Raw genomic sequence first — 16,409 nt, 5'->3', positions numbered from 1 at the left:
ATACCCATTTCTCTGGTAAATCACCACTCTGTCTCAAAGACCTAAATGATTATATAAAATGTGCGCTGCCCACCCATGCTCCTAGTGACTGCTATCTCACAGCATAACCTATTTCAATGTTTCTCTAACTCTGACTGTGACCAGCAGTAGAATAATAATATCATCACCAGGTACACTTAAACACCTACATGCATATATCTACTACACGGGGAACATGTCACAAACTTTACTGAATGCCAACATAGATTTTCTAATACATCTCACTAAAATATCCATCACACACAAAAATTGATTTCAAACCCTGTAGTTTGAAAGACCTAAGATAGTCCATTTTATTTTGAGTGTTCAAGTGTTCTGTTGGACCAAAAACATTCTAGTCTCTAAATTCCACACTGGTAATTTCTAAGGTGACACTGAAGTCACTGCACACACATGCAAGACTCTTCACTTTACCCTTCTGTTTCTCATCGGACTCCCTTCTATTCTTCTGATGCTCCAGTTTCTCCTGTTCTTTTTTGATAAATTTCTCAGTTTCACTACCCTTAGTTCCCAATTTACAAAAGGCCATTGTCTAATTTTTTTTTTTTTTACATATGGCTGCTTTATACACTATTGATGCTGACACCTCAGCTGGGGCACCATTAAAGCAGTACATCCCCTTTCACTGCTCCAAAGCTTTTCAAAACTTGATTCTGATCCTAATTGGATCTGAATTGTAACTAAAACCTTTCTCCTGTTGTTTAAATTAAACTGAGTTTCAGGTTGCAAATACGTTTCCTATATAAATATCATCCAAATCTATAGGTCTCACTGACTTCTATGACAAAAGAATTGTTAAGACTTCTATGTGAGTAAACTTAAAAACGAGGGGTCCTACTACATCACCAAGAAGCCACTCATTTTGATAAATGCCTTTTAGGGGTATGGTACTTATATATTTGTATTAAAAGTGTAGACAGTAGTGAGGTAGAACAGACAGCAAATTGAGAATGCCAACTGAAAGCAAAAACTGGCAGTTTACTAACTTTGACATGGAAACATAGAACATCTTTTACTATTAGTGGCTATTTCACTAGTCAGTGTAATAAACATTTAAAAATCAGAATGGAGACCAATCCTATAGACCTTAATTTTTTTCTGAAGAGACCAGAGGTTATTTGCCCAGAGCAGGGTTTGAAATACGGGCAGCACAGTGAACGCTATTGAGCTGCATGTCACCCACTTGGAAAGTCCCTTACGAACTCACGTGACATCAGTCTGGATGGACTTTCCCCCATCACTTTGTAGCTGCAAAGCACTATGCTGAGGATTTGGTTGGGGCCTGGAAAGGGAAGAAGTGCATCACTTTTCGGTGAATTCTTGGCCAAGAACAGGCATTTGCAGGTGCCGAAGAACCAGGGGGAAAGAGGCTGAGTTAACAAGCTTCCAGGTAGCCAGGTTCTCCTTGGAAGTTGTAACCAAGACCAAAGTCTAATACATCTGATCTGTCCTTTTGCTCTTTTGCTTTAATATGTCAAGGGGCTAAGGGAGCAATGCACGTGAACGCTTGAGTAGCTAACTACTATAACCCCACCGCACCCTGCCTCCCCACCTCAGATGTCTTAAACTGACATTCTTAAAAAAACACGAACCAATACTTAGGCTTCCGAAGACATATGACTGGCTTAGTGACGATGGTATATAGAGACAGCAACAGACACGTGCAACAGACATCAATATTGCCACCCATAAATGTCAATCTTGGTAAGGATGAAGGTTCTCACCTACAGAAGAACCTGGGGTGCCTCAGTAATCTGGCAATCAGGTGAGCAGCCTATGGTAGAAGCCCTTGTGAACGTAAGAATGCTGCAAACCTCTTAAGTTCCGTTCAGCTTCCAAAACTATTTGGAAGTCAGAGTGGTAAGAGCAAAGCTAGAAGTAGAAGCCCCTGACCAACTTGATTACTAGCGACACACAATCATGTCAAGACGACATTTCAATCCTTTTGTCATCACGAGCCCTCATTCAGACCACTTTAAGTATAGCATGACAAGGTGCCAGCACAGACAAAATGAAAACGGAGGGAGAAATGTGCGAAGACCAAGTCTACTGGGAACTGTGCCAAAGGCTATGTAATAATAAAACTGCATACACATGTACATTAATTAATCACAGTATTTATTTAGTCATCATTTTCCTATTTGTGCAGCTTAAACTGCCATTGTCAGAAATGAAAATCAACTCTAAGACTTACAATTTTTTTACATCTAAATATCCCTGAAATTGGGATACTATCGACCCAGTATCAATTGTTATGTAACTATGACAACCTCCTTTAGACACTTTCTCTAAGATCAAGGAAGAACCAGCATCATAGCATCAGCCAACAAAGGCTAAACCACAACAGAAAAATGAACCACACTGATGACGGCAGTGTGAAGGCAGCAGGTAAACAAAGGTGTGCAGAGCTTATGCCGAAATCAGGAGCTATGTATCTCACACTGTGTGTCCAAAGAAATGAAATGGTAGTGCTGCTTCTGTTTAAATGGTAGACCTTGAATGGATGGTTTAGTAGGTTATCAAATTAGGAATTTAACCTAAATAACTCAGTGTTGGATCAACTGTATTTTTAAAGTTCACCAAATCTATATTCTCGTTTTATTTATATCAGTTTAATATTAACATCTCAGTTCTCAAGTGTAAGTAGAGAAGTTATGCTAGGCCACAGATGCTCTTGACTGGACCACTTTTATTTGCTTTCACTGATGTCACTGTCGCTGTCACTGCTGCTGTCACTGTCGTTGTCACTGCTGCTGTCACTATCGCTGTCATGGGTCAATGCAGTTAGGTTTCCCAGGGCTTCCCTGTGAGGAAAATATAAACTGGAGAGTTACAGTGCAATTCATTCTTGGGGCAGAAGAACTCTGGAGCCTCACAAAGGAAAAGGCTCCAACAGCCAAAACGACAGCACCCCCTGCCCCATCCGACAAATGAATCATTAAATCAATACATTCTGCTTTTTTGTGAAGAAGGAAATTCAGGGATTAGAAAGCCATACATATCTGGGCAGATTAAAATTTGACCATTTGAATGGTCTGCTTCCATTTTTATAACTTTCCTTCATGGTGACAATACAGGAGCCACTTACTTTTGTTCCTGGCTGATTGTAAAGTCAGCCATTACTCTCTGGGTGAGGCCCTCACAAATAGGTAAGCTGAAGGCACTCGCCAGCTGCACTATCTCGATGGCCTGGGCAGGGCTACTGGATGCTTTTGCACTGTCCATAAACTCATTCAGCAACTCATTACTGTAAAAGAAAGATGAAATGTCAACATTCCTCAACTAAACCCATAAGTCCCCCCTCAGTCAAGGATTTACATGCAAAATCTAGCTAGCATTTTAGAAAGTTCAGCCATAAAATCCTCAACTAGCTTTGGAGGCAAAGTCACATAAAGTCTAACTTCGGGCCAAATATACTGAACATCACTTCACTATGCCTTCACTGAGGGGCGATTCAGTGTAGCCCCAATGTTGCGATCACTGAATGCAGAGGATAAATCGGTGCTCGCCTCAGATGCCCTAGATGGTGGCTGTGTTGTTCATTTGCCTGCCTGTGAGAAGAGTGCCCAACTGCCGTGGCTGAGGTGTGTGAAGATATTCCAATCACCTCACAGTAAGAGTTAAGCTCATGCAGTTAATTCTAGGATGTACCCATACAGGCTCATTAACTTCAACTTACCTAGGGATCTTATTATGCTTCCTGAAAAGCCCCAACATTTTCCTGTTCAAGATAAAATAGGAGACAGAGTATGAATACTAATAAAACAGAAGACAATCAGATTACCATAGCTGTTCTCTTGGACTCACAGATTAAGGGTCCTTCCTGACCACGCAAATCTGTGAGCGCCCCCAATCCCAGCCCTGTCTACATCATAGTCACCTCACCTGCTCCAACTCCCTCCTCTCCAACTTCACAGATGGACATGACAAGTTTCACAGACAAATCTGATTTGTCGCCAGTGCTAAGGATTGCTGATCCCCTTTAAGAAGACCGCTTTAGTCTTCCAGGGAGGGAGTATAGCCCCTGGGCAATCTGATGACAAGGATGCAACAGAGTACCATCTCTTTCCTCTCTTATAATCCAGTATGAGTTCAGTGTGGCCTCAAATTATATTATGAAGAGCAGGCTCAGATTGAGGCATCAGTCTCATATATGTGCTCGCCATCACCCTGCCACATGCAGGACAAAGGAGAAACACATACATTCAGCTCCCATGACTCAGCTGAGGTCCGTACCCCTGCGCCAATCATCACAGCCTGATTCATAACAAATGTGTCTCAACCTGGCTGAGTCAACAAACCCAAGCATCAAATGTTTCTGTCACTAGCAGTGTAGCAGGTCATGTTTGTGATTCACACTCTTGAGACCAGCTGAGGCAGCAAAGCCTTCGCCAGCAAAGCCTTCGCCAGCTTTTCCTGGAGAAAGTGAACAGCCACTTTGAATTCACAATCCTATGTTCAAATTAAGTTACTTTCTGTGCTGAAGGAGCCATGCACAAGTATACCCCACTTACTGACTCTAAGAACTAACATTTATATCCAAAACAAAGCACAGCAGAACCATCCAACTGGGACGACCTCTACGAAGTATTCTTTTGCTGACTCCTTTGCTTTTGGAAAAATGAATATGCATAAGATCTCCATTCACAAATAAACACTAAAAATTAGCATGTGGATGAAGTGCTGATAAAAACATATAGAACTAGAATACAGTGACACAAAGCAAAGCAAAGTTCTAGACAAGACCATGTTTAGTACATAGGTGAATGCCAGTTTCCTGAAGTTCAAATATACAGTCTACATTTTAAGCTAGATGATGGGGATGTACCCACAAATGAAATACCTGAGTAAACCAAATGCCCAAAATATTTTCAAAAATAAGATTCTTTGATCACTTTATTCTATTTAAGTGGACAGACAAGTGACTTACTTGTCTGTGGATACCCAAAACAGAAAGGTCATTAATGGAAAGAAAATTAGCCCAATGAATCTCATCCTCTCTTAAATATATCATGTATACTGGCCTTCTTAAAATTTGCTCCAGTTTATTTGGAAGTTTCCAGAGAAAACTCATTATGTAGAAAACTAATTTGTGTTCTGATAAACTACACATCACACAGCCAAATTTGAGCAACTCTGCCGACCGGGGGAAATGCTCCCTGAGATCCAAGTTCAAATGCTTCTGACTCCCACCTGTGGGTAGTGTACTCACCAGGCTTCCTGGGTTCTCCCAGCCCTCAAGAACAAGACAGCTATATAGTTCAGAGGGCTGGCCGGCCAATCAGGAACAGTCTGTCTGGCATCTTGGCTTTCATAAGTAGATTTGATATCTGCAGCGCAGTCAGCAAACGCCACCTGAAGCTGAGAGGCTCTAGGAATCAGCAGAATTGCCTAACTGGTTTTATGAGAAGTGAAGTTTGGAAGACTCTACAGGACTATTAAAAACTCCTAAGCAATGCATTGTACCATGGGAACACATCACATACATAAGCACACAAATAACATAGTAAAAAATAAAGGATTTTGCCCTGGGGTAAATTAGCCACATCTTTCAAATCCAATCATGGGTTTTCTTTTTTAGATGTCTTTTTTTAAAATACAAGCTGCTATTAACAGGACAGAAAGAAGCTATTTTCATGTTGCTTGCTTTGAACTAGAGGAATGAGAGTGACTTTAAAAATGGTATTCTGCTAGTGGCTAAGTATGTTTAGACATATAATTTAAATCTGGGTTTAGATGGCAGAATTCTCCACAATGACACTCAATGAGCACATAGATGAAACCAGGGAAATTGCCCCTACAGGGTCCTCAGCATTAGAGGACATACTGCATCTAACAATGATAACGAACCTTGAGTGTCAATACAACCCTACCTCTGGTGGGTGCCGATCCCTTGCCATGAGCATCAGAATCTCTTCCTTCAGATCACTGCGGAAAGTGTGACCATATTCTTTACTATCTTGAAACAAAAAAGGAATATAGTGAGAAGTGATCGTACAACCAACATTCTTTAGCTAATGTTTATCTATTGTCAGCCGTCATCCATATTTTTTTAGTAAGTGAAAATAAGCTGCTGACATTACCTATTCCAGGTTTACTTCAGGATTCCAGAAAACCATCCAGAGGAATCGTGTTAAGAATGGACAAGAGCAGTGAAAGCCTGTGCGTGCTCCCAGTCAAGTGTTAAACACAGCACACACTACATCTGACCAGCCAGCGACCTGCTCTACATAAGACACTGTTTTACAGGATTTGAGAATTGTCAGTGTTTTTTCAGTCTTCTGAAATAGTAGAGCAGGGTTATAGTCTCAGTGTCTCAGACATGGAAACTTGAGGCAGACAGAAACTGACTTTATAATCAGTCACCTAATGGAAGAGACACAGCATCTTCTGCAGCCGATTTAACATACATAAGCCTACAGTCAGAATTTTTATTTCTTTGAAACATAAACATCACTTGTTAGCAACTGAACCACAGTGATGCAACATAGTAGTAGAGAGAAATGGGATAGGCTTTGGGGTTAGAGACTTGCACTTAGATTTAGTGTGTACAGCATAATCAGCACTGATTCTAATCTTCCTTCTGTCACATCATACAACAGGTACATAAAACAGCCTTTTCTTGTCACTAAGGAACTAATGTAGGTCATATTCAGTACATTTTTACTCAAAAATCCAATATGAAACATAAAGAAGTCATCTTGAAATACACCTAATGTATTCGATTTAGTCAAAAAATGAAAGTTTTCATCCCTAACAATGTCAACATGTTTGTTTGTTCATCAAAATGTAGGCCAATGAAGTGAGATGGGCCTGGACACATAAGCTGAAACTGACCTTTCCAAATCTGAGGAATCATTTCTAGCCTGTTGGCCACATCCAGTGCTTGGAGAAGATCTATCAGTGTTTGGGAATGGGGAAAGAAGACCTGATTAAGAGAAATACAAATATATTTTTAAAGTATTAATCATCAAATATACCCACGAACACTTGTACTATTATATATAAGTAATAAATCATCTTACTGAAGGTATCAGGTCCTTATACCACTTCAATGTGACATCAATTTGCTCCATTAGACAAAGCAAATTGAAGAACTTAGAACTGTAATGGAAAAAAAATATATTTAGTCTAAAATCCCTAATAATAGGGGAATGATTACATCACAGCATATTTATATAATGATATTTGTTATACAGAATTAAAAAAAAAACTTTAAAAGTTATAATTTCAAATAATTTCAAGGTATATGGGACAATGCTTAACCCAGGAAGTGCTAATGGCTTTCTGAACTCCTCAATTAACACCTTCTTATCTTCAAAAGGTCATTAGTGACTGCCTCCTCAGTATACCCTCAGCTCATGGTAAGCAGATAATTAATATTATATTCATTTTAAAGCATTCCATGTGAAGCAAGGATTTGGACAATCACCACATACCTATTAACAGGCTGATTCTTTAAGTTCTTATTTTTATCTGCCTAAAAGCAAAAGCATTTAAGAAGTCTCTTTACTACTATAAATTCAAATAAACAGGAGGGCAAAGAGAAGAAAGTTATGTGGATTTAATGTGTGGCAAAGAAATTCAGCCAGGCAAATCAGTTTTACCACTGCTTAGATTTCCTAGTGCTCTGTTAACATGTGCTGTTAAGTCAGGGGCACGCTGCCTGAAGTCAGAGGCGAAACGAGAGTCACCAACAGCCTTTCACTTGTAGCATCAACTAATGGTTGCGTAAAGGTGCTCCATTAATGCAAAAGGATGCATTTCCAACACACTTACTAATAGAAATTACGTCGATGATCGGGTCCAATGAATTTCCAGTTGTCTCCAGTGTTTAAAAGGCCATGTACTTGGTAAGCAAGTTCTAGATCTCTCAGAGAGGAGCACTGAAAATTTTAAGTACAAAGCATCATTCTTAGAGATCCTTATCAGCTAAACAGTGGCTTTTACGTAAAAAAAAAAAAGTATAATCATTTGCAGAAATATTTATCCTGATTCAACATATTATTGGTTGACAGCAAATGAGTTACAAAAAACTGGGGAAAACCAAAACAAACCCCTAAGTTCTATGAAATTTAAAATAAAATGATTTTGATCTAGTAATTATATCTAGAAATCAATCCTACAAAAATACTTGGTCACATGCACAAAGACAGATGGAGTACTCACTCTAGCATTACTGTAAAAGCAAAAAACCCATAAAATAACTCCAAAACATTCACAGGAGAACAGTTAACTGTAGTGCATTCCTCTTATGAAATACTATATTGCTGTCAATGAACAAAATACCATGGAAATGTGTCTGGGTGTGCATATTTGAATGCCCAGAGAGAAAAACCTGGAAGGATACACACTGAACTGTAAAGCAATTATCCTTAGGGAACAGGATATGCCAACTCATTCTAAAACTGCTTGAAATTTTTTCTATGTTAGCATAGTAAGATGAAAAACCATAATGAAAAACTGCCTTCAATTTAAAAAGTTACCAACAGACAAATATGAAATACTCTAAAACCTAATCTGAACAAAAGCATGAAAAAAGACAATGTATATAATAAACACAGGGTAGGGATGTTATGTGATTTAGTACAGATTTTAAAGAAAGAAAAAAGAACCAGAGACATCAACAGAAAAGTTAGCAAGTGAAAGAATCAAGGAGAGGACCCCTACCCGCTCCCAGTTACAGATAAATTTAGGAGACGGTTAAAAGAAAAAAAAGAAAAAAGGAAAGCAAAAAATAAGCAAGAAATGGTACTTACAACTCTCATGGCTGACTGAAAAAACATGTCTGAAAATCAAAGTTCACAAGAGCTTTGGTTACTTTGGGCAAAATATTTTTGAAAAAACATGTCTGAAAATCAAAGTTCACAAGAGCCTTGGTTACTTCGGACAAAATATTTTTCAAATAAATAACATTAATAAAAATTCTCCAAAAAAACCTGGTAACGTGGAAGATAAACTTAAAGGAATAAAAACTCAAGCAGAGAGGAAGTATACAGGAAAGTAATGCAGACATTTTAGCTTTTTCAGAATAATCAGAAAGATTACTAAGCTAAATTAAACCCTGTCCTCATCACAAGTCCTCCAATAACTGACAGTCAGGAAACAGGCTCCCTGTCTCACATAAGCAATTTCTGTACATACCATCATCTGGGTCCTTTGGGGAAAATTTCTTTCCTGTTAATTCATTCATGATATCATAGATCAAGAGGGATGATCCTTTTGCAGGGTTTTCTACAGAACAAGAAAGCAAATGGGTTTTTATCATGAGTCCACCTCCTGCACCACCACCAATCACACAGTGCCCAGTACAAAGGACCACATTTCTCCTCTCTGCCTCCAGCGTTAAGGCCTGGATACAGGGCTGGCCAGGGCACGTGCTTGCTAAAGGAACAAATGAACCCTACAGAGTACAACTCTCCATTAAATCTGGGACACTTATGGGTCTTTGTCTATGTGCTCCTGACAGAGACTTTTCCCATCTTTCTTAGCCTCTTCACAAGCTTGACTTTCACTGAAGTGAGAGACAGACCAACACACACATAATCACACCCTTACCAAGCCTACATATTTAGAAAAACAAACAAATGGTTTCTGCTAACAATTATTTTATGTTCCTTTTAAGTATAAATCAGGATGAGAAGGCCAAGAAAAAGAGTGTATAAGTAATGGGTGTGGGCAGTCCTTTAAAATCATGACCCGAGCACCAATAGTTCAGAAAATGCACCAACATTTCCAGGCAAACATACCACACTCTTTACCACATCCCTTTCCCTACCGTATCCACATGCAAGTGATAATATAGTTTTAATGATAGTAGCATAGATGTATTTTAATAATTTCCTCTAGCATGTTTCCATCTGTTGGCAATCTTAAGTATTTTACTAGTTACACAATAATCTATTTTATATGTATTATTTCTTCATTATTTTAGGCTTTCTCTTTTGGGTAGATTCCTAGAAATTGTTACTGCAGGCAGCCAATTTATATACACAGATAGACTGACGCTCCCCGCCTCACCCTGCCCCCATGGTCAGGGGTGTTGCTTACGAAGTATAAGTACCACTGACTTTCATTAGCAGCTGAACCAAAGGGATGTGACAGTATAGAGGAAGGGAAGAAGTTTTAATGTCAGAAACAGTTTCACTACAATGTCACCAGGCTAAGTAATCTTTTAGAAGATACAATTATTGTGGAAACTATTTACCTGTTTCCAAAATACTCATTTCCCCTATCCTAAAAGGTAATAAACTTCCCTATAGTGAGGATGTAGAGTTTATAAAAGTAGCCCTCCAAAATGGAGACAATCAAGTTCTTTTCTGTTGTTTTTATATATAAAGTCCATCGCAGGAGAGAAGGACTAGAATTATCATTTCTGAACCCAGGAGGTTCTTTGTTGAGTTGGGGCAAATGGATAAGAGCCAACAACAGACTGCCTACTACATGCCCTCCCAGCAAAGGACAAGACATTGTATATAGTCATTTAATCATTTACACCCTGATGTTATTTCTCAGGAAAGGTATTCGGTCCCTTTTGACAGAGCTGGTAAATGGTAGAGGAAAAATTTTAACTCAGGTGTGTCTTTATCCAAAGTCCATTCAACAGAGTACAGCTCCAACAGGGACTGGCGAACCTAAAAGTAGGTGGCAAATGGAACCTCAAGGTTTTCCTACAAGGTTTCAAAATAAAATTAAGATTACTTGTGGCAGCACTGTCCAAAACTTCCTTCAAAGATGGAAATGTTCTATATTTGCATCACTCAACATAGTAGCCAACAGCCACATGTGGCTACTGAGCATTAATGCAATGATAAATTTTAAATTTTATTTCATTTTAATAAGTAGCCACATGTGGTAGTGACTATTGCACTGGCCAGCACAGCTCTAGAGAGCAAAAGGAACTCCAACTACAGTACCTTCTGATCATTTCTAATTTCTAATTGTGCATCAACACTGTGAGCACATTCAGTGAGCTCCTCCTTTCCAGCCCAAGCTTTACACCACAAAAAGATTATTATCCTCAAAAATAAATTTTTGCTCAGATTGTAGATTAATTTGTGAATTCTCTATTCTTAATTCTTATGCAGTGAATGTAGCTTACAATAATTAATCACATAAACAAGGGTGCTGGGTCAATCTTCTACATAAATTAATAGAACACAGTGTCATACATACCATATTGATAAAACAGCTGAATAATATAGTGATATGTTGCAAGTGACGGTTCTCAAATTACCAGGTGCACAGAAAAAAATAAGAAATAAAATAAGTCAAACACAGCTATCCAAAATATAGCTGAGGCACACTGAACTAAAGACATATTGATGCTGGTATTTAAATAAAAGATGATACACTTCTAGTCTTTTGAATAAAGACATTTCCCAGCTCACCTGATTAATGTAAAGGTAGAAGTGTGTCATAAAGATTAAATCCCTTTTAGAAACTCTAGACACCCATTACTAAAATGTTATAGCTGATGTACTCAGATCTTTCATTTAAGAACACTAAAGAATACTGAAGTGAACTGAGTCCCAAAACAGCTTTCAATAAAGGAATTACTGAAAAATATACAACACATCAGCACATACTTAGGTTCAAATACCTAATTATGCTGGAAAATGGGATTTAAAACTAGCTAACTGTAAGTGAATAACTCTTCCTAAAATCAAGAGATCTGTAAAAAAAGTACCTAAAATACTAAAAGAACGTTGTAATTTGCTATAAAAAACCTGAAGGTGATAAAAGTACCCCCATCATGGTAAACTCACGTAATTACATGTGTCAAATGTAGAAATTCGCAACATAAGATATAAATGCTTGTGTGGACCTGAAACTTCTGGTCAGCACTGTCTTGGTCTTCAACAAGGGACACTACGGAGCACCCTCACCTATTCCAATGGCTTTCATTTCGCGTAAGGTCTGTAAGGCTGGCAATTTTCCAAATGCATAAAATCTTCGGAGACATTTCAGAATGGTATTAAAAGTCTGTAGATTTGGTTTCACCTTCTGTGCAACCATTTGTTTCAGCAGCTCCTGGTTAAATTCAAAGCAGGATTCAATTTTTTATGCCTGAGTAATTTGTTCAATAAATGAACATTACATTCTAAAGAACTTGCTCTCTGGCTATATACAAAGTAGGTTAATAGAATTATCTATTAATTAACAGGACCAGTGACTGCCTTTTAGAGAAGCTCTTCCATTCAGTTGTCCCATGCCAACCTAAGGTGTCCAACTGTCTTCAGCCCTCTGCCTAGTGCGTCTGAGATGCAAGTGAAAGAGTAGACTAGAATGGATTGTACATTTTTCCTTTTTTAAACCAGTACAAAAACGTTTCTATTAAGTTACTGCAATCCAATGATTTTTATTTTATAAAATTTACCTAATATTTTTTTTCAATCAATATGCATTATTTCTGTAATAAAGAACCTATTATGTGGTAGTGACTACATAATCCCGGCAGTGACTACTGGCCAGCAACCCCGGTCTTCCTGAATTCTAGCTGTATGTTGTGGGTCAAGTAGCTTTCTTCTCACATGTCAGATCCAGCTATTTAAATTTCAGGATTGCTAGAAGAGTGTCAACAGGTAACCACTAATCTGAGAACCCAGCGCAGAGAAGATACCGTGAAGATGCTCAGTGGATGTGTCTCCATCTTATATATTTCTAGCAAAAAATATTTTAGGACCATTAGAAGACAAAATGAGGGTTCCTCCTTACCAATATCTTATTCCATTTTTCCTCAAATTTCTCATTCATCATTGCTGTTGCTTCGATCAATGAATTGAAGGTATATACATCACCTGTAAAAGAAAAAACTACTTTAACAAAATTTGAGGTTGAAGATTAACCCCTAAAGGCGAAGTGGTCATGCACATGTGGTTCTTGGCTTACGACGTAGCCACAAAACTAGAAAACCACGCTCTTTTCTGGATCTCTACTCTTGCTTCAATCACCAGTTCTATAGGTAAAGATTAAAAGCGAGCTAATGATTGAGGCAACATCCAAAGATTTTACAGATTCTTGAGAGAAAGGAAAAAAAAAAGGAGGGAGTAGAGTTCACCAAACACACTTACCATGGAGTCTGTTGTTTAATAATTCAGTGTACAAGTTTAATGCCTGCACAGGAGCTCGGTGCTGGAAGAGGGAAAAAACAAAAATTAAGCATCATCAAATGCATTAATTTAAGAAATATTTGCACATTTCCTGTTCTAGGGTTTAGGAATATAGTGGTAAACAAAACACAAGAGGTTCCATTTCTCATAAAGCTTATGCTCTAGTGCAGTGGTTCTTTACCAAGGGCAATTTGCTTCCCAGGTGACATTCGGTAATGCCTATAGATGTTTTTAGCTGTCATGAGAGAGGGGTGGGGAGGATGTACTACTGGCATTCCATGGGCAGAGGCCAGAGCGCTGCTAAACATCGCACAATACACTGGTAGTCCTCACAACAGATAATCTGGCCCAATTATCAACAGTTCTGAGGCTGAGACATCCTGATTTAATAGAAATTAAAGATACAAATATAAAAACAAAACGAATGTTACCTTTACCATTCCTCGAATCATTGTGCAGTAGGAATGTGCGTTTTTCTCCGGCATTAGAGCAAAGATTCTCTCAGCATTGTTTTTTGCTCTAGACACAAAAGAGTAAGTGTGAACCAGGGGAGAAAGAAAAAGCCAAACACAATTTATTGAGAACTTACAATGTTCCAGGCACCGTTCCGAGCACTTTATGCATATAATTTCAAATAATTCTCACTACCCAGAGAGGGAGATACGGTTATCATCATTTTGAAAATGACAAAAACTGAGGCTCAAAGAGCTTCAGTTGTCCAAGGCTTTGTAGTTAGGTGGCAGAACCAAGGACTAAAAAGGGAATTTTTATGAACAAGTAATATATAGTCATGTGCCACATAATATTCAGTCAGTGACAGACAGCATACATGACACTGGTCACAAAAAATTGGAATGAAGCTGAAAAATTCCTATCGTCTAGTGACATGCATTACTCCTACTTCTGTGGTGATGCTGGTGTGAACAAGTCTACTATGCTGCTAGCTGGATCAAAGTAAAGCATATATAATTACAGCAGCAGGCTGTACTGTCTAGGTTTGTGTATGTACATGTACACTCTACAATGTTTACACAAGGCTGAAAGTACCTAATGAGGCAGTTCTCAGACTGTATCCCTGCTGTTCAGTGGCGCATGACCACATACTCAAAGTATTAAATAAAAAGCAACCTGTACCACGGGGTCCACAGCGAAGTTTCTCCATCTGCCTTCATCAGATATGATACCCAGGCAACCACAAACCTGCAGTTTCTCCTGAATCCTTTGTCCTATTCTAGCACATGTACATGTCACATTCTACCTAGTGTACTACTCTTTTTCTTAAAAATCACTTCAAAGAAGACTTCAGATATCAAAGGTTGCTTTCTTTCTCAGATATCCACATGAAATACCTTTCTTTTATTTAGACCCTTCTAGTCAGTTAATGTAAATCCTCAAATGTTAGTTAAATGTTATTCACCTTTTGTTTGGAAGTGCTGAATATTTTGCTTGCTGGCCAGTAGTCTTAACTTAGAAGAACTACACTCTAGTATATATGCATTCTTACCTCAACGAGAATATCGAATCTTTTGAAATTAGAGGTATATGTTGCAAGCTGAAACTACTGACAAACTACCAAAGGAACTACATACCCTGTGGAGGTTACATGGAGTTAAATGGGGGAGAAAAAATTAAGTGCCAATGTTGTACTGCTGGTTAGAGGTAAAGATCTTATGAAAACAGGTCAAAATGCACATGAATACCAATCATGATATTTATACTATACACTAAAAACAAATTAGTTTAGAATACTAAAGGATCATATCTTGTTTAGGAGGTGATGGACAACATTCCACACACTATATAGAACCGTAATATAAGGTTCTAATTATGTGTAACATACCTCCAAGTAACTCCAAACTGATGACCAATTTTCTTCTTAGATTTCTCACTGTTTTCCTCTGTGGCCTCTTCCTGCAATGAACCATCGCCAACAGAAATAAAACAAAAGATGACAATAGAATGTATCTCCTAGTTAAAACTATTCAAAATCAGGAAGGCAAAGGAAACTTCAGAAAAATAAAGAAAATACCACTTATCAGTGTCTTTCCATACCCAGGGAGACCTACACTAGTACTCTCAATCACCACACACCACCATTACCATAATCCATAGGTCCCCAACCCCTGGGACTGGTCTGCAGCCTGTTAGGAACTGGGCCGCACATCTGTATTTGTGGCCGCTCTCCAGCAACTAGCATCGCCGCCTCGTTTCCACCACAGATCATAAGGCATTAGATTCGCATAGGAGCACCAGTCCCTGGCACCAAAATGGCTGGGGACTGCTACCATAACTCAAATCACCCACTATTGGATATCGTTTGTTTTCAACATTTTTGCAATTATAAGTATGAATTATTAGGAAAAAGGCCTTATTAACATCTTTGTTCACATAAGCCAAAGTTTCCTTGGGATCTTTTTCTACAAGTCAAATACTGCTTTGATTGAGAGAGATCAGTATCAACAGGCTATCCCGTGGCACGATACTGTTCTGTACCCCCAGCAGTGTGCTCACTCCACTCTGCTCATGTATGTATAAATTTTTGAAGGCGCTGGAGCCAGGGGGTCTTTACCTGTCTGTTACTCATTATGCTGTCATTATAAGTAACACCAACATATGGGCCTGCCTGAACATTTCTTGTCAAAGCTTTTCCTACATGGGGTAGGCAAAGTCGAAATATTTTTTTAAAAGGGAAGGGTTAAATTGTTTAAATCTCTCTTCTCCTGCACTTTTTATCAAAGCTACCGTACCACCCACACCTCAGAACAAATCTCTATCACTCTAACATACGACACAATAACCTGCCTGACTTTGAAGTGTTGCTACCAAAAGAAACTTAAAAAATTATCACCAAAGCCCTTACCAAATCTTCTGATTTTTCCTTTTGTTGAAAACGATAATCAGTGGAGGGTTCTTGGTCACCATAGTAACACAACAAATCCAAGAGACTATTAGTTGTTTCCAGAGATACAGTGGTTCCTATGGGTAGAAGAAAAAAAGGGCCAAAAACCTTGAAACATCAAAGATTTAAAGCCCATTAGATAAAAAGGCTTCACTTCTTCTATAAGCCGTAGTTTTCAGTATCATCCACTATTTCTACAAATGCAAGCAGAACTATTTCACTTGGATCCAGGCCCTCACCTGCCCAGAAATAACAGCTTAAATGTCTACTTATAATAGCCTTTAAAAAATCGTTGCTCAAAACATTATGCTCCAATCTTGACAATTAAGAAGCACAGAAGGAAACAGAAAAACATGGAT

At 38.4% G+C, this 16,409-nt stretch overlaps 1 protein-coding gene and 1 non-coding gene across 3 annotated transcripts in view; both read right to left on the bottom strand.

Moving 5' to 3' along the window:
• Positions 1-2,136: 2,136 nt before the first annotated feature.
• PTCD3 (pentatricopeptide repeat domain 3) overlaps positions 2,137-16,409 on the bottom strand; it is a 28,088-nt gene continuing 13,815 nt past the window's right edge. For both annotated transcript variants that reach the window (XM_039852366.1, XM_039852365.1), the window contains exons 8-24: positions 16,012-16,127; positions 14,992-15,062; positions 13,583-13,670; positions 13,113-13,173; positions 12,757-12,839; positions 11,928-12,072; positions 11,215-11,265; positions 9,184-9,273; positions 8,799-8,827; positions 7,819-7,925; positions 7,065-7,143; positions 6,877-6,967; positions 5,913-5,998; positions 5,252-5,400; positions 3,719-3,760; positions 3,128-3,286; positions 2,137-2,843 (exon numbers count right to left, since the gene is read on the bottom strand). In XM_039852366.1, coding sequence (XP_039708300.1) covers positions 2,729-2,843; positions 3,128-3,286; positions 3,719-3,760; positions 5,252-5,400; positions 5,913-5,998; positions 6,877-6,967; positions 7,065-7,143; positions 7,819-7,925; positions 8,799-8,827; positions 9,184-9,273; positions 11,215-11,265; positions 11,928-12,072; positions 12,757-12,839; positions 13,113-13,173; positions 13,583-13,670; positions 14,992-15,062; positions 16,012-16,127 — 1,562 coding nt within the window. In that variant the 3' untranslated portion in view covers positions 2,137-2,728. The remainder of the gene's footprint in view (positions 2,844-3,127; positions 3,287-3,718; positions 3,761-5,251; positions 5,401-5,912; positions 5,999-6,876; positions 6,968-7,064; positions 7,144-7,818; positions 7,926-8,798; positions 8,828-9,183; positions 9,274-11,214; positions 11,266-11,927; positions 12,073-12,756; positions 12,840-13,112; positions 13,174-13,582; positions 13,671-14,991; positions 15,063-16,011; positions 16,128-16,409) is intronic.
• On the bottom strand, positions 4,163-4,299 carry LOC120594730 (small nucleolar RNA SNORD94). The gene has a single exon (XR_005650674.1). It is a non-coding gene; the product is annotated as a small nucleolar RNA SNORD94 (small nucleolar RNA).

The sequence above is a fragment of the Pteropus medius genome, unplaced genomic scaffold (genome assembly GCF_902729225.1).
Source record: "Pteropus medius unplaced genomic scaffold, Ma_sr-lr_union100, whole genome shotgun sequence".
NCBI classification, from domain to species: domain Eukaryota; kingdom Metazoa; phylum Chordata; class Mammalia; order Chiroptera; family Pteropodidae; genus Pteropus; species Pteropus medius.
The sequence above is the reverse complement of the archived record's forward strand: the minus strand, read 5'-3'. Positions and strand labels throughout refer to the sequence as shown.